Source organism: Trichosurus vulpecula, chromosome 6 (assembly GCF_011100635.1).
Source record: "Trichosurus vulpecula isolate mTriVul1 chromosome 6, mTriVul1.pri, whole genome shotgun sequence".
NCBI classification, from domain to species: Eukaryota; Metazoa; Chordata; class Mammalia; order Diprotodontia; family Phalangeridae; genus Trichosurus; species Trichosurus vulpecula.
The window spans coordinates 51426124-51444818 of record NC_050578.1 but is presented as its reverse complement, the minus strand read 5'-3'; the positions used below and the strand labels follow the sequence as shown (position 1 = coordinate 51444818).

The following is an 18695-nucleotide window of genomic DNA, read 5'->3' as shown; positions in this document are numbered from 1 at the left end:
ATAATATTGGAGGAGAAAGCATTATGATGGTCACCTCAGAAAAACATACTAATTAAGGATACATTTCATATTTTAAAGAATTATAGATCCTTTTTGTAAGTCATGTTGGTGGACATTTAATTAAGTGCTTGCTATTGGCCAGGCATTGTGCTAAGCTACAAAAATAAGAAGTTAACAGTTAGTGTGGTGAACTGAAGCTATAGGAAGGAGTAAGAAGCAAATCTAGGGGTGGAAATGAGGTAAGGTATGTATCGTTCTGGACCTTGTGCCAAAATCAGTTTTCAGGTCATCCAACAGAATACAAGGAATGTTATCAGACTTGCTTGAGTAAATCATTTTCATGCCAAGCTTTGAACAAGCCTACTTCTGTCAGAGATGCATGTGATATTCCTAATTATACTTCAAATGCTTGCCTGCTCATTCACTATTTCACTAAGCATTTTCACTAAGGCTAATACGCTGGCATGGTGGGGAGTGCAAAAGCAATAGAATTCATAGACTTTGACCTCTAGGAGTTCATAGGTTCATTGGAAAGACAAAAATCGTCAAGAAACGAAAGGTAACTAATTTGAGGCTAACTATCCCTTAGTGCTGGTATGTGATCAGGAGGGGTCATTGCTAGTCAGATGTCCTCTCCAAGGAGTATTACGATTTTAAGAGAAACGTAGAGGGTAAGGATTGGTAAAATGGAGACGGGAGGGAATTTCAGGCAATGAGAACAGCATGAACAAAAATCAGGAGGTTGTATTGTCATTTATCCAATTCTCAGTTCATCTTTGGCCTCTCTCCCTCCCTCCCTCTCCTTCTCCCTCTCTCTCCCTCCCTTCCTCCCTCTCTCCCTCTCTCCCCCTCTCCCCCCTCTCTCTTATTCTTTCTCTCTCTCTTTCTCTCTCTCCCCCCATCTTGTTCTCCCCCCCCATATTCTTCTTATCTAGTCAGTCACCACATCCTGTACGTTCCTTCTCAAGACCTCCTCTTACACTTCTCCTATTCCATCCACCATGTCCCTAGTTGAGATCCTCATCATCACAGTCTGGACTCTTGAAATGGCCTTCCACCTGATCTCACCACCAGGCTCTCCTACTTCCATTCTACCTGGCACTTCCAAATTAATCTTTCTAAAATACCAATTTTGTTATGTCCTTCAACCCCCATCCTCAACAAAAAAGCTTTCAGTGGCTTTTAATCACTTAGGATAAAATCCAGATTCCTCAATCTGGTGCCAAAGGCTCTTTATAGTGTGGAACCATGTTCGATGAATGTCTATTAAACATATGCTATGAACAAGACACTATGATAGGCTCTGAGGATACAAAGACAAAAATTCAAGTCCCTGCCCTCAATAGCTTACATTGTACTTATTCAGTCCTAACTATTACTATCTCCATACATCCAGCCCAGTCAGTCTCCTTACTGGACCTTAGATAAAATATTACCTTCTCTATTCCAAACTATTAATTATAATACTAGAATTCCCTTTTCCCTCCTTTTTGCCTATCTAAATCCTTCACCTATTAATCACCTATAATTTCTCAGGGTGCAGCTCATGTCTTTTTCCTCTATACGTCCTTCCCTGACTATTCTCTCGCTCCTCTGAATTCCTCTAAAGCTTACTATCATTTGGGTAATCAATGAGACTTAGTCATTTTAGGTATGTATGTCTTGTCCCCCCACTCCCAATTCTAATGTTAGGTCCTAGAATATTTGAAAAATGCCATACACTTCTTTTGCTTATTGCTTGGGACCCAGCACTTACTTAATAGATAGTAAATATAAGCATCTAAGTGGCATAGTAGATAGAGTGCTGGGCCTGAAGTTGGGAAACTCATCTTCCTGAGCTCAAATCTGGCCTCAGACACTTACTAGCTGTGTGACCCTGGGCAAGTCACGTAACCCTGTTTGCCTCAGTTTCCTTGTCTGTAAAATGTTCTGGAGAAGGAAATGGCAAGCCACTTCAGTATCTGCCAAGAAAACCCCAGAAGAGGATCATGAAAAGTCAGACATGACTGAAATGACTCAACAACAACAAAATATAATAAGTAAGAAACTAGTTTGCCTGGAATGGGAAGGCTGTGATAAAAACTGAATTGCAAAGCTAGTAATGGGCTTAGAAAGGATATATGGGAAGGGTGGAATAAAGCAATGGAGGGCTCTGAATGCCAAGCTGAGAATTTTAACTTTGATCTAAAATCCCATGGGGAACCACTATAAAATAACAATAAAACAACCTAAAACAACCTTAACAATAAAATAATCTAATACTGATAGGATTTCAAAAAGGTGGCAACTGCATGTGAAGAAAACATTTTGCCTTGAGTTGTATGAAATCATTGCTCCTCAATTTACATCATCTTTTATGTCTCTACTTCTATCGATCTGTGATCTCATACCAAAGGTATTCTCTCCAGGGGTACACGTTGCAGCCTGGTTTTGTTGTGACTATTAACCAAATCCTCTCATAAGCCCGGTGTGTGAAAACCAGAGGAACACAGAGACTATCTATTAATGATTCCTTCATTTTAGCCAACTCTCCTTCTTTTCCTAACACACATTGTGTGACTTCACTTAGGCAACCTCTTTGTTGCTAATAACATTATATCTTGCAGTGTTTTCCCTACAGCCACATACCTCTCTGTTGCCTTTTGGGTAACCCACAACTTTAACTCATTGGAGCCTCTGGTTTTCTACAACTTGCAAATTCGCAGCATTGCAGGAAAAATATGGAAGTTAAATGGAAGTTATCTCTTTGCTTAAGAGAGAAGCTTTAAGTCATTAAAAGCACTGAACAATTATTTTCTAAGGTCAGTCCACCTTGTATTTCCCTTTTTCTTCATTACTGGACCCACTTCATTGTTTATCTGCAGCTTTTGTCCAAGGTGTGTGTGTGCACGCACACACAGAGACATGCACTAATATACATATACATGCATATGTATATTATGTGTATATGGTGTAGATATATATACATACATCAGATGAGCACGTGAGTATATATAATATGCACATATACTATGCATGTGTGCTTGGATATACAAATTCAATGTCTTTCCAACTATACTTAATGGTCCAAACCTCTTATGGCATCTTCATCCACTGAGGTTTTCCTTTGTGGATAACTGGGCAAATTCTTTTATGGATTATGGCTCTCATTTAGAAAGCTTTTCAGTGTCCCAGAGCTTGATGCAGCTAACACAGAAGATTCTGGAGGACCTTTGTCATCTACAGGAAATTCTTTTTTCATTTCAACCCTGTATTAATATATGATAACATATATTAATAATACAATATAATCAGCAATTTAATATCAAGTTTGGAGGATAAATGCTGAAGTATAGTCCTAGGATCCTAGATCTAGAGCTGGGAGGAAACTCATTTAGTTCAGCCCTTCATTTTATAACTGAGGATACTGAGGAGCAGCGGGGTAAGTGCCTTGATCAAAGTCAAACAGGTGGTAAGTGTCATAGTTGGGATTGAACCTGTATCTTCTGATTCAGGGCCAATGCTATTTCCCACTGTACTGCTTCTGTGTCTTAAAATAGAGGGTCCGTCTCTATTGGTATGTGTCTTGAGAAGTTCCGTCTGATTTTTATATATGTGGGAGAGGCAGGGAAGGCACCTAGAGGTGCAGAGCCTTCAAAGAGGTGCTTTCCTCTACTGAACCAAGTACATTTTTACAGGCAACATACCAAAGTCCAGTGGAAGCCCCTGTCCTCTGCTTGTTATTTGTTGTCGCTCAGTCATGTCTGACTGTTTGTGATCCCAGCTGGAATTTTCTTGGCAAAGATACTGGAGTCTTTCGCCATTTCATTCTTTGGCTCATTTTACAGATAAGGAAACTGAGACAAACAGTTAATAGCTCAGAATCACACAGTTAGGAAGTTTCCGAGGCCAGATTTGAACTCAGGTCTTCTTGACTCCAGGACTGGCAATCTGTTCACTGTGTCACCTTGCTGCCCCCTATCCATTGTGCCTGTCAGGCATGGTAATGACATCATCTGCTATTTAGAATATCATTTTCAAAAGCTTCTCAAACCATCAGCAAGGATGCCTTCCATGTGGTTTTGGATCATTCTCATAAAGATTTTATAGACATGGGAAAGCATGCATATGAGTCAGAAGTTACTGCTAATTACCTTCATTTGGGATAATGATACTAGGCCTCCTCTGGATACGCTCAGTCTGGTCCAACTCTTTTTTCCCATCATTGCTTTCTTAAGGGCCATTTTTCCTTCCTTCGCTACCTCCACAAAGCCCGACTTTTGTGAAACAAAGTAAGCCTGCTGTCTCAAAGGCTACAGCTGAGAAGCCCAAAGTCTGCCAGTTCTTTAATGCTGGCAAGAGTTAGTATAGAGTAGAGTACGTCTGCTTATGGAGAATTCCAATATGGAGAAGACCAGTAACGGTGGGCAAGGCTTTGGCTGTGGCAACTTATGAAACAAAATGCAAAATGTTGTCGTTTAAGAGTTTTCATTAAGGAGAGAATTTTTATTTACAGAGTTAGTTTCAAGCTTCTGAATACACCCAATTAGAGGCTTACAGCTAAAGCGGCTTTGAGTGTACTTAGGGTAATGAGATTGTGGGTAGTGATAGAGATCAAATGAAATAAGTTGGGTAAAATATTCTGTAAACTTTAAAGTGCTAAAGTTAACCATTATTATTCGAAGGTAATGCAAAGTCAGTATCTTTATTATGCCCATATCTGTGTTCAGTTATATATTGTACATTTAAATATGAGTACCGCCCTACATCTTAGTAAATATTCTGGGTCAAGTAAAATCTATAATTAAATAAATCCATGGTGTACGTTTTCTCGTATGAGGCTAAACTGAAATATTTTAAGGACTAAGTACCATTAATTAATTAAATTAATTAATTAAAATTAAATTAAAATTTAAAATCTTTAGACACCTTCACCCCCAATTTTGTATGTTTTATCTACTTGATGATAGGTACTGCTTTTCCTTTTGTTATTGAAACAATTCATTAGCACCGATGCTTACAGATACAAAGTGTTTCCTATACGAACTGACTTAGTAATGATATGTCCATCCCTCTTTCCACAGCTATATGCCAACCCAGCTGCAAGCATGGTGAATGTATAGGGCCCAACAAGTGCAAGTGTCATCCTGGATACACAGGAAAAACCTGCAATCAAGGTAGGAGCAGTCTGATGTGCATAAATAAAAACATCCCGTTCCTTATAAATGCAATTTCCTTTACTGGTTCAGGGGCAGCTTCATTCCAAAGTTTGGTCATTTCCTAAATAACATTTAGCAAGCCACATTTAATGGTCTGCTAAAACAGAACAATGATAATAATAATGATAATGATAATGATAATAAACCACTCATGTATATAGTGCTTTCTAGTTTGCAAAGCGTTTTATATTTGTTATCTCATTTGAGTTTCACAACAACCCTGTGAGACAGGTGCTGTAATTGTGTCCATTTTACAGATGAAAGAACTAAGACTGAGGAATGTGAGGTGACTTGGCCAAGGTCACATAGCTAGTAAATGCTTGAAATAGGATTCGAATTCTGGTCTTGATCCCAAGCCACTGTACCACCTGACAAAAAGATGGTAGTCAGAGGACCTGGTTTCGAATTCTGACTCAGTTGCTTACTAGCTGTGTGACCCTGGGCAAGCAAAGCTCCCTGGATCTCAGTTTCCTCATCTGTAAAATGAGGAGTGGGGCTAGATGGCCTCTGAGATCCCTTTCAGATGTAGCTCTGTGATGGTAGTCCTGTGTTTTATGATCAGGTCTTAAAACAGAAAAAAAGCAGTTCTATCCCTTTGGTTCCTTTCTAAAATTTTTTTTATATTATTTTCTAAAAATTATTATTCTTTTCTAAAAATTTATTTTAAGTTTTGAGAGGCAATATGGTGGAGTGGAAAGAACACCCCTGGAGGTCCAAGGTCTGGTTCTCCACAAGTTACTCTGCTTCTCTGGGTTTTCATTGTCTTAGTTCTAAAATAGGGATAAGGACACCTTGTTCGCCTGCTGATTTCTTTAGGATCCTTCAAATTCTAAGATCTATGATTCTGTAATTAAATCTCCTTTGGACATACTGATTGATGAAATCAGGATGTTTCCTCTAAGAATCAATCAATTCAAAACATTTGTATCAAAAACATAGTATCTACTACATGCCAGACACTGTGCTAGGTGCTAGAGATATGTATATATATATATATATATATATATATATAAGAAGAATGAAACAATCCCTTTTCAGATAGATGGATGGATGGATGGATGGACGGATAGACAGACAGATAGATAGACAAATGGATAGATAAATACACACACCTCAAGGATAGATACCTGTAAATAAATTTCATATATCTCTCTGTATATCTATATATTATCATGTGTATCTATTATTATTATAGTCTATTATATCTAATATATAATATCTATATATTATAATATATCTATTATTATAATTTATCTATCATATCTAATATAATATATAATATGGAGAGAGAGAGAGAAATTAGATTCAAGTTAATGCCAGGGAGTTAAATATAAGGTGGTTGAAGAGGATAACTTTTTTCTCAAAGTTTGATTGGGAAAAGGAGATATAAATGATGATCACTTGAAGGTCTAATAGGGTCAAGCAAAGATTTTCAAGGCTAGGGGAGTTCTAGGTATTTTCGTATGTAACAAAGATGGAACCTCTGGATAAAGAGAAGTTGAAATTAGGAAAAGAGAGAATGGATGAAAGGACAGATTATTGGAGGAGATGGTAAGGGATAAGATCAAAGGTAGAACTAGAGGGAGGAAGGATGTGGTAGGGTGCCAATGGCTTGAGAAGGGAGGGAAAAATTTGGACTAGTCATGGTGGGCAGCATGATAAAGAATCAGTCAGAAACTAAGAAGCAGATTGGTGGGAAGCAGTAACAACCTCATTGAGAATAAGAAATAGAACCACAGCAGGAAGAGATAGAAAAAAATTGCATTAAAAATAACTGCAGAAATGGGGAGGGGAAGGAAGGATAGAATTTGGGCCTTAAAAATGTTAAAAATTATTTTTATAGGTAATTGGGGAAAAAATAAAATGTTGTTTAAAAAATAACTGCAGACAATACAAAATTCTTGGGAGTCTGCCTGCCAAGAGAACCCAGGAACTATAGACACAATTACAAAGCACTTTTCACACAAATAAAGAGATCTAAACAACTAGAAAAATATTAATTATTTGTATATAGGCCAAGTAAAATTACAATTCTCCCTAAATTAATTTATATATTCAGTGCCAATCAAACTACCTAAAAATTATTTTATAGAACTAGAAAAAATAATAAAATTTATGTGGAAGAACAAAAGGTCAAGAATATCATCAGAAGAATCAATGGGGGAAAAATGTGAAGGAAAGTGGCCTGGCACCATATTTCACACCACATTACAAAGCAATAATCATGAAAACAATCTGGTACTAGCTAAGAAATGGAGCAGTGGATCAGTGAACTATATTACAGTCGTAAATGACCATAGTAATCTAGCATTGGTAAACCCAAAGACGTATGTTTTGGGGTCAAGACCTCACCATTTGACCAAAATTGCTGGGGAATGGAGAGGATTTTGGCAGAAACTACACATAGAGCAATATCTCACACTGTATACCAAGACAAGGTCAAAATGGGCAAATGATTTTGACATAAAAGGTGATGTCACAAGCAAATTAGGGGTGTATGGAATATCTCCTGTCAGCTCTATGAAAAAAGGAAGAGCTTATGACCAAAGAAGAGATTAAAAGGCTCACAAGAGATAAAATGGATAATTTTGATTGTATTAAAACAGTTTTTGGCAAACAAAACCAATACAGCCAAAATTAGAAGAAAAGCAGAAAACTGAGAAAAAATTTACAGTAAATCTCTCTGATAAAGACCTCATTTTTCAAAAATATATGGAACTGAGCCAAATTTATAAAAATAAGAGCCATTCCCCAATTGATAAATGGTCAAATGATATGAACTGGCAGTTTTCAGAAGAAATCAAAGCTATCTATAGTCATACGAAAAAATACTCTAAGTCACTATTGATCAGAGAAATGCAAATTAAAACAACTCTGAGGTGTCACCTCATACATATTAGATTAGCTAACATGACAAAGAAAGGTAAATGACAAATTCTGGCAGTGATGTGGGAAAAAATAGGGACGTTAATGCACTGTTAGTGGAGCTGTGGACTGGTCCAACCATTCAGAGAACAGTTTGGAGCTATGCTCAAATTGCTATAAAATTATGTATATACCCTTTGACCTAGGTCTGTATCCAAGAGAGATCAAAGAAAAAGGGAAAGGACCTACATGTACCAAAATATTTATAGTAGCTCTTTTTGTGGTGGCAAAGAATTAGAAATTGAGGGAATGCCCATCAGTTGGGGAATGGCTGAACAAGTTGTGGCATAGGATTGTGTGTTATAAAAAAATGACAATGGAGATGATTTCAGAAAAACTTGGGAAGACCTATATGAATTGATGCAGAGTGAAGTGAACAGAACCAGGAGATCATTGTATACAATAATATCATTAGTATAATGATGACTGGCTGTAAAAGACATAGCTACTCTGATCAATATAATGATCCAAGACAATTCTGAAGGACTCAAGATAAAAAAAATACTATTCACCTCTAGAGAGAGAACTGATGTCTGAGTATAAATTGAAGTATAGTTTTTTCACTATATTTATTTTTCTTGCTTTTTAAAAAACATGGCTAATGCAGAAATTTGTTTTGCATGATTTTACATATGTAATTGATATCATATTTTTGGCCTTCTCAGTGGGTAGGTAAGGGGCTGGAAGGAGGGAGGTAATTTAGAACTCAAAATTTTTAAAAATGAATATTAAAAATAAATAATAATTTTAATATATAAATAATTGAGAAATGTTTAACAAAATAGTGTCACAATACACAAAAAATAAAAGGGAATGGATAACATAAATCTGTGTTGGATCCAGTCAGCACAGTCTCTATTGGCATTCAGCAACTTGTGAAAACGTGAAGGGTAGGAATACTGTGGGGCTAGATATGGAAAGGAATGATTGGTAATAGGATAATAGGACACAGGATTTGAAAACTGATGGCAGTGAAAGTTAAATTGATTAATAAAAGGGTCATGCAAAGATGATGGCCTGGGAAAGAAGGATGTAGTTCCTAGAAGTTGAGCTGAGGCTTGAGAATTAGCTGGCTATGGCCAAAAGCTGTGGATGAATTTCAGAACTATGGCTTGTGGCTACGGAACATTGGTGAGTGAGTAGTATTCTCACTGTCATTCTATATGGTTGAAATGAAATGAAGAGTTGAAGAGTCTAATGAACTGGTAAGCAAAGATATTGGAGGTGACATCAACTTGCAAGTGTGAAGTCTCTAAATATAAGGGGTTGGGGTGGAGAGTAAGACTCCAAACCAGGAACTGAAAAAGGAGGGAGAATCACCTGGAGACTGGTAAACGATAGCAGCCTGTATCTGGATGTGGTGTTAGACTTTCCTGGAGTCAACCACAAAGGAAGAATGGTAAAGCAGTTATATTAGTAGCAGTGATGAGATTGAGAGGAGATTCAAGTATTTTGCAAATTTTAAAGCACTATGTAAATGCTAGCTCTTAATTGGTTTTCCTCTTTTAAATCTGACTTTTTCCGGTATTTGCCGATTTTACCTGGGCATTTTTATTTGAGCCAAGAATTTGACATATTACATATTGGAGTTTTTTTGTTGTTGTTTTGTTTCTTAAAAACCACCATCTTGTTTTCTTTGCTATTCCTTGCTGGCCAATATTCACAAGTAGTAGCAAGTCAGGCTTTGGTTACTGTAGAATCTGTTTTTATATTAAAACCCTAATTTAATACTGGTTTTTTTTAAGAGAGGGAGTATACAGTACAAAGTACTGTGGCTATGTACGTCAATACCTTACAAATGCATCCCTAAATGCCAGGGCTGTACTTCAGAGAAGTGTGCTTAATAAGCCACTTCTGAGATTTCAGGAAGTGCGTTTCAATTTGCTTTGTGATGGCTACCAGGACTTTAGATAAAACACTTCCAAACTACTTAGGCTACCCATTGTGTCTCATGTCTCTTAGCATGAGGAAATCAGTTTACAATTGACTTCTTCATTATGTATACTTCTGGTTTTCGTCAGAGAACTTTAATATACTGGGTTCAAATATCAGACGCCCAAACAGTCCTTATATGGTACTTTTTGGAGAAGGAGAGTCAGATGCTGTTTTCACTTATGAACCAGAATTTTACACTTGCAAAAAAGAAAAGAAATTGCTATAAACTATAAGCATCAAAATGAAAAAAAAAATTGAAACTAGCTTTACAAATAAAAATTTCAACAGACTATAAAACTGACACACCTACGTGTGCATGTCTTAATCTCTCTTTTTGTTCTCCTTTGATAAATGTGATAGGAATGTGCACCAAAGTATGGAGAGAGCCATGGTGGATTTGAGATAGTAGCAGGGATAATTGAGTTGGGGGTGGGGAGGAGTTGGGGTAGAACAAACAAAATGGATTTTTAGTAAATTGTCTCAATGGATTCAAGGAATAATTTCTAATCCTATGGAAAATACCCATTGCAACTTTCTGATTGATAAATTACAGGCTTTTTTCTAGTCTAATCATCAGGTCTTATTCATTGTTATTTTTCTAATAGCGCCCAGCAGAAATCTTTACACATGGCCGCCATCTTTCCTGAAATTGCTGACCATCTCCTCCACACACTTTCTTCTCTTGGATTCCATGACATTGCTCTGTCCTGATTGTCTGCCTACCATTTTAATCACTCCTCAGTCACTCCTGATTCTTCTTTCTGTCCCTCCTCCATGAGAAGAGGAGTCTTCCAAGGCTCTGCCCTCAACTACCTTCTTCTCTTGGCCACTTCTAAAGACTCCAATTATTATCTATCTCTGTGTGAATGACTCCCAAATATTTATCTTTAGCTATGAGCTAGAATCTTATGTTTCTCACTCATTCTCTTCTAGACTTAGAGGTATTGCTGTGTGTGGAAAGAGCACTGGTTTCAAAGACAAAGGAGAAGGGTTCTAAACATGGTTCTTTTATTTATTATTTATGTAACCCTAAACCTCAGCTTCCCCAACCACAAAATGAAAGGGTTTGCCAGGGTGATTTCTAATGCCTCAGATACCTCAAAATACATATGTAATTAATCAACAAACAGGTATTAAGGACCAAGAATGTGCCAGACATTGTGGTAGGCACTGGGGAACAGAAAGAAAAAAAACTGAAATAGATTCTGCCCTCAAGGAATTTATATCTTATCAGGGAAGACAACTTGTATGTTCTACCAGGGGAAAGGAATAAGCATTTATTAAGTGCCTATTATGTACAGCACCACTGCCCAAGCACCGCTTAATGGTTATTTTGGGGCTCTCCTGGCTCAGAGCGAATGTAAATAGTAACTGTTTCTCTTTTGGCCAGCAACCCTGAGGATCTTCAACTCCGAGTTGGATTTTCATCATCATCATTATTATTATTAAAGGGGCCCATTCCTTGATTAACTTCTTAAAGAGGCCTATTCACTGAATGGGCATTACCTCACTCAAAGTGAGGATCTGAAAAGACCTTAGCTTAAAAGGGCCAGGGTCTCCCCATGCATCCTGGGCCATCTCCAGTCATCCTGGTGAATATCTGGTCACCAGACCCAGATGGCTCTTGAGGAGAAAGTGAGGCTGGTGACCTTGCACAGCCCTCCCTCTCTCAACTCAAAGTCAACTGCAAATCATGTCATCATCTCCCTGATGTCATGGCCCTCTTCGAGGACAAAGGACAAACCATACAACCACAAGTACTTTCATTTGATCTTCACGACACCCAGAAAGGTAAATGACATTGTCATCCCCATTTTTAATTGAGGAAACTAAGGTAGAAAAGGTTAAGTGACTTACCTAGGATCACAGAACTAGGAAGTGTCTGAAGTCACATTAGAACTCAGGTCATCTTGACTCCAGGATCAGTGATCTATCTACCTCTAACATCAACCTCTAATATCAATACCTTAAGCTCAACAATAAATTCATTTTCTCCCAAAAACCTGCCTCTCACCCTGCTTATCAAATTAGATAGTATGTGTAAAGTGCTTTATTGACCTTGAAGTGGTAATAAAAATGAAAGTTGTTATTATCAACACCATTATTGTTATCATGGTCATCATTATGACTTCCCAAAGCAAAACCTCCCCCCTCCTCCCTCCCTGGCCAACTTTCCCTTACGTGAGCTGTCTTCCTCTATTTGTATGGAAGCTTATTAAAGGCAGGAACTATCTTACTTTTTGTATTTGTGACGTCAGTATTTAATATAGAGCTTGGCACACATGAAGAGCTTTTCCTTCATCATTGTATTCTTTACACAACCGTTCTTTCAGTTGCCCAGGATTAGAATCTTTGTTTTCTTCTTCACCCTCCAATAAGCCATGTCTGGTCTACCTTTCTACCTATCTCTGTCTCTTACATATACCTCTCCCTTCCATCTCTGTTGAGATCATCCTGGTTCAGGCCTTCTTTATTTTTTGCCTTAGCTATGATAAGACTCTCCTAACTAGTCTTCATGACTCCAAACTCTTCACTTCCTCATTTATCCTCCAAATCCCTGATAGGGTAATCTTTATAAAACACAGGTATATGATCCAGAGCAAAATGAGAAGAACCCTGAGAACAAGGTGAACAAAAACAGCAATTCTGTAAAGATAGACAGTCTAAAACACAATTCTGATAGTGTTGTCTCTTTCAGAGTTTCTCCACAGCTTACTAAAATACAAACACCTTAGACTGATTTTCTAGACCAGCCTGCACAATATAAGGCCTGTGAGTCTATACAGGCCTGTTCTAGATCGTCCTTCACAGCGTGACTCTGACCTACTTTAGTCTGATGTCACAGATCATGTTGCAGTCAAACTGGACTTCCTTCCCCTATATTTTTCTGTTCATCTCCAACTCCATTCTTTTGTGCATTCCAAACCCAATACATTAATTGAACTCTCCATGCTTTCAGCCATTAAAATCCTTCTCTTTTTTAAAGAGCCATCTCAGGTGTCACATTCATAAAGTCTTCCTTGGTCCCCAGAGCTGGAAGTGATCCATCTTGCCTTTAATGTTTTATGAGTCAAATGAGATAAAATTTGTGAAGTGCTTTGCAAACCTTAAAGTCACATAAATACTAGATCTTATTAGCTACAGTTATCGTTATGAACTTGGCATATTCTAACATGCATTATAGCTGTCTTTTCTCTTTACTAGATTAGAAGGACATATGCTATATTTAATTTCTGCATGTTTACTGAATGTTTGCTATAGTCATCATTAGATGCTTATTCATCAGTGCCACTGGAGACCCTTGGTGGTTTTGTATGCCTCAGGAGGAGTGAAGAACTCCATGAGATGTCAGGTATACCATTTTAGGACTACTATTCAGCTCCTTGGCCCTAAGATCCATGCCAGGCCAGAGAGAGCTGCTATGATATCTGGGTTAATGAGTGGGGTGACTCTTTCAATTTCAGAGGAATGTCATCACAGGAGAAGGAAAGAATGAGGATTAGGAGAAGGAGAAAGAGAGGGGAAGAGGAAGAGAGATGGAGAAAGAAAGAGGAGTCAGAGAGGAAATGGGGAGAAAGAAAGATGAGGAATGGGAGAGGAGATAGAAGGAATGGAAGAGGAGAGAGAGAAATAAAGAAGAGGGGAGAAAGAGAAGATAAGGAGGAGGAGAGGGAGAAAGGAAAAAAGAAAAAGGGAGGGAGAAGGGAGATAGAGGAGAAGAAGAAATGAAGAAAACAGGGGAAAAGGGAGAAAGGAGGGGCGAAAAAGGAGAAAGTAGAGGAAAGGAGGGAAAGATAGATTAGAGGTAAGGAAGGAGAGAAAGGAGAAGAGAAGGAGAAAGGCGGATGAGAAGAGAAGGGGAAAAGAAGAGAGAATAGGGAGAAGGAAAGAAGGAGGGAGGAGGGAGAGAAGAGAAGGGAAAAGTCTCTGCTGGGGGAGAAGAGGAATTCTGCCATTGTGCTCATGCTTCTGTTCAGTGAGCATATGCCCCAGAATAAGTATGTGAGATAAACATAAACCTCTCCTCTCTACCTTTGATGTCAAGTATCCTTCTCCCTCTGTGGAACCTGCTGTACTTATAAAAAGTGATCCTACTCCCTCCCTCCAAAAAAGTTATTGATAGTAAATGAATATCACCAAAACTCCATAAAAGTTAAAAGGGAACCTAAGTAAATGAAGTCACATATATGGACGGAACATGGTGCCTGGGGGAGTAAGTGAGGAGCAGAAGTGGGGGAAGTTGATGCTCAGGCCAGCCCTATTTTGCCCCAGCCTGATGACTCAGCCCTTAAAGGCAGTCTTGGATTGTAAGATCATAAATTTAGAGTTGCAAGAGACTCTGTCCCCAAAGTTCCAGGTCCGGCTTGCTAACTTCCCTCACCTAGGTTGTTCCTTCATGTTGGAGACTGTTCACTTTAGAAGCTTACTGTGGACAGAGGATAATGGTGACAACAGCATGGAGATTTTCAGATTTTCCCCTTACTCACTGACTCTAGAACCTGATTCCTGTATAGGGTCCACCACCACTGTAAACTATAGGACTGTGTTAAAGCATATTCCTTCAAAACAGTGTTGCTTTTTACCCCCCCCCCACATTTCATATATATATATATATATATATATATGTATGCATACATACATACATACATATACACGCATATATGTGTATGTACGGGTATATATACACACCCCATATGTGTATGTACTGTGTATTGCGTATCTGTAGATGTGTATGTATACACACATGTATTATATATGCATATGTATGCATTTCTATGTGTGTATATTCATATATGTGTGCATGCACATATTCATATAGGCACATATTCATATATGTATGAAAAATTATCTACTGGTGTATGAAACTTTTCCTATAATAGGGAGAAAATCACAGGGGGTTAGAAAAGCTTGAAAAGAATTGAGATTACATTCACACTGAATTAGACTTAAGAAAAAAGTTTGGAAAAAGTTTGGAAAACAGGTTTTGATTAAAAACTGGAGGCAGGAGTATCAGGGAATGACTCTGGTAAGAGCCAAACCTTTTAAGGACCTCTCCCCTTCTTTCTTCTTCCCGTCCCCCCCCCCCCCCACACCGCCCATTACAGACAGCCTGGGAAAGGCAGCTGTGAGTTTCGAAGTGTTTACAGGGCAGCCATCTCAAGCAGGAAGTCAGGCAATGCTTCCAATTGACTTAATTTATCAACTGTCTGTGGTACTTAGTGTGAATCTGTTGTTGGAAGTTTGTTCTCCCCTCTGAGATAAGATATAAAATAACGGTCTTGAAACAGTCACTAAGACACCACAGAAAGCTCTTGGTTCTTCTCACGGGAGTAATCCCATTCACTACTCAATGTGTTATGTCACCCTGAATTCTTGCAATTATGCCAATAGAGTATTGACTAGAAATAGGTAAATGAATATCACCAAAATACAGTATGTCTATAACTCTCCCCCCCCAAAAGAAGCAAGACATATTAATCTCCTATTTTTAAAGTATGAAATTTTAAATTCTGAATGTCTGCCTTTCGAGGAATTAGAAAATGTTGCCAATGAATTCACAGACAGATGTGTTGGAATCATGGAAGAAAGGAGGAATGTCTAAATTTGTGTTACTGTTGTAATTCAACATGGTTTTGTGTTTCGTCTTGCTGGATTCTTGCAGGCTGAGGGAAAGATCAGCCTTTGGTTATCTGAAGACCAGACAGTGACCTTTGGCTGACAGATGGGTTTCATCTGAAAGATGATCACTTTTCTGAAGGATAACCATCTGTGCACTTTAACCCCTGTTTTAGTTTGTCAACAGTGACAGCACTTGCTTCTGACCTTGCTAATATGAGAGATGTGTTTGTGTTCTCTTATCCAGGAACCGAGATTCATTTTGTATCAGGCATTTAATTTGACATGAAAACAAACTGTAAGAATCTGAGGATATGGTTTGTTGTCTTATTGATTTTTTTTACTTTGATTCTCACCCAGCTTGCAATGCTTTTGGGAAGCTGAGAAGGGTGGCATTCACCTTTTCAATGCAAATCTTCTCTCATTTATGTATGAATACAAAGTGACATTAACCTAAGATTATCCCTTAATCTTGAATGAAAATATTAGTGATAACCTCCTGATATTCAGAATGGGGCTTTAAAAAAACAGGAAAACATGCATATGTTTGTGATCCTGAAATGTCAGATGTGAATTTTTGTTACGTAGTTCTTTTTTATATATACGTATATACATATATGTGTGTATATATGTATATATATGTGTGTATATGTATATACATATATGTGTATGTATGTATATGTGTATACACATATGCATGTGTATGTGTATATATGTATGTATGTGTGTATATATGTGTGTATGTGTATATATGTATATATACATATATATGTATATATACATATACACACATATACATATACATATACATATATATATACATATATATATATATATGTTAACCTAAAAAGCAAGTGGCTTGGATGTAACTCAAGTCAATTCAACCAATGCTTATTGTGTACAAAATGTGCAAGGCATTGTCTTAGGCACTGAAGATAAAATCCCGACAATATAATCCCTAAATCTGCTGTGGGGATATGATCCATAAACAAACATAATTCAAGGCATAGCTGGTAGCTGTCAAAGGAAAGAGACTAAGACTACTTCAGGAAAATTTGAAGAGGGAGTAAATACTAATTTTAGTGAGTAGTATCAGGGAAGGCTTCATGGAAGAGATGACACCTTGAAGGAGAAAAGGGATCTTATTTGGTAGAGTTGGAGAGAATTTTATTAGGTATGTGTGAATGCTTGATAGTAGGGAAAATGTAGGAGTCCAGTTTTGTTGAAATGTAGAGTATGTAATCGGGGTAAATTATGAGTCCTCAATCACTTATAATTGCCTTTGATTGAGACAGTTCTTCTATGTTGATAATCAGAAAGTGTAGGTTGTCTTATACTTTTATGACTACTGGCTTGACTGAATTGTTTAGAATAGCAATTCTCAAACTTTTTGGTCTCAGGACCCCTTTATCTTCTTAAAAATTATTGAGGATCCCAAAGAGTTTTTGTTTGTATGTCTCTAGCTATTTGTATTTAGCTAGCTAGTTCAATATCTATTCGTATTTACCATATAAAATTGAAATATCTTAGTATTGTTATGAAAATAGTTTTGACGGGGAGCAGAGCGAAGATGGCAGCAGGGAACCAGAGACTAGCGTGAGCTCCCAGCCGAGTCCCTCCAAAAACCCATAAAAAATGACTCTGAAACCAATTCTAGAACTGCAGAACCCACAAAAACAGCAGAGGGAAGCAGGGCTCCAGCCCAGGACAGCCTGGATGGTCTCTGGGTGAGGTCTATCCCACACGGAGCTGGGAGCTGGGAGCAGAGCACAGCAGAGCGCAGCAGAGCCCAGCATGTGCGGCTAGAGCCAACCAGACCAGCAGCCATGCTGAGCGGGCCCTAGCGCCCTGAATCAGTGAGCTGCAGCAGTTACCAGACCTCTCAACCCACAAACACCAAAGACAGCGGAGAAGGTTAGTGGGAAAAACTGCAGGAGTGGAAGGAGTTCTCAGTTCGGCTACTGCCCCGGGGGCAGTGGAGGTGGGGCAGCTACAGCTTCAGTTCCTTCTGGCCCCAGGCCCACATGGTGGGAGGAATTAAGTGGCGGATCAGAGCAGGAGTGCACAGCCTGCTGAAGATCTAAGCCCAGTCCGGGTTGGGGGTTCTTGGGGAAGGAGTAGTGCTGGTGTGGCAGAGCTGGCACCTCCCCCCCAAATGTGGAACATAAAACTCGCTAGTCTACAAGCAGTCATACCCTGCTGAAAAACTCAAGGGTCAAGTTAGTTGGTTGGGAATATGGCCAGGCAGCAAAAATGCACCCAGATTTAGTCTCAGACTTTGGGTTCTTTCTTTGGTGACAAAGAAGACCAAAACATACAGACAGAAGAAGTTAACAAAGTCAAAGAGCCTACGATGAAAGCCTCCAAGAAAAACATGAACTGGTCCCAGGCCATGGAAGAGCTCAAAAAGGATTTGGAAAAGCAAGTTAGAGAAGTAGAGGAAAAATTGGGAAGAGAAATGAGAAGGATGTGAGATAACCATGAAAAACAAGTCAATGACTTGCTAAAGGAGACCCAAAAAAATACTGAAAAATACACTGAAGAAAACACCACCTTAAAAAATAGACTAACTCAGGGGGGCAGCTAGGTGGCGCAGAGAGTAGAGCACCGGCCCTGGAGTCAGGAGGACCTGAGTTCAAATCCGGCCTCTGACACTTGACACATGTACTAGCTGTGTGACCTTGGGCAAGTCACCTAACCCCAAATGCCCTGCCAAAAAGCAAAAAAAAAATAGACTAACTCAAATGGCAAAAGAGCTCCAAAAAGCCAATGAGGAGAAGAATGCCCTGAAAGGCAGAATTAGCCAAATGGAAAAGGAGGTCCAACAGACTACTGAAGAAAATACTACCTTAAAAACTAGATTGGAGCAAGTGGAAGCTAGTGACTTGATGAGAAATCAAGATATTATAAAACAGAACCAAAGGAATGAAAAAATGGAAGACGATGTGAAATATCTCATTGGAAAAACCACTGACCTGGAAAATAGATCCAGGAGAGATCATTTAAAAATTATTGGACTAC

General features: G+C 38.4%; 1 protein-coding gene across 5 annotated transcripts in view; it reads left to right on the top strand.

Moving 5' to 3' along the window:
- Positions 1-18695, top strand: part of NPNT (nephronectin) — a 113504-nt gene that overhangs the window by 47802 nt on the left and 47007 nt on the right. For all 5 annotated transcript variants that reach the window (XM_036762324.1, XM_036762322.1, XM_036762323.1 and 2 more), the window contains one exon: positions 5064-5156. In XM_036762324.1, coding sequence (XP_036618219.1) covers positions 5064-5156 — 93 coding nt within the window. The remainder of the gene's footprint in view (positions 1-5063; positions 5157-18695) is intronic.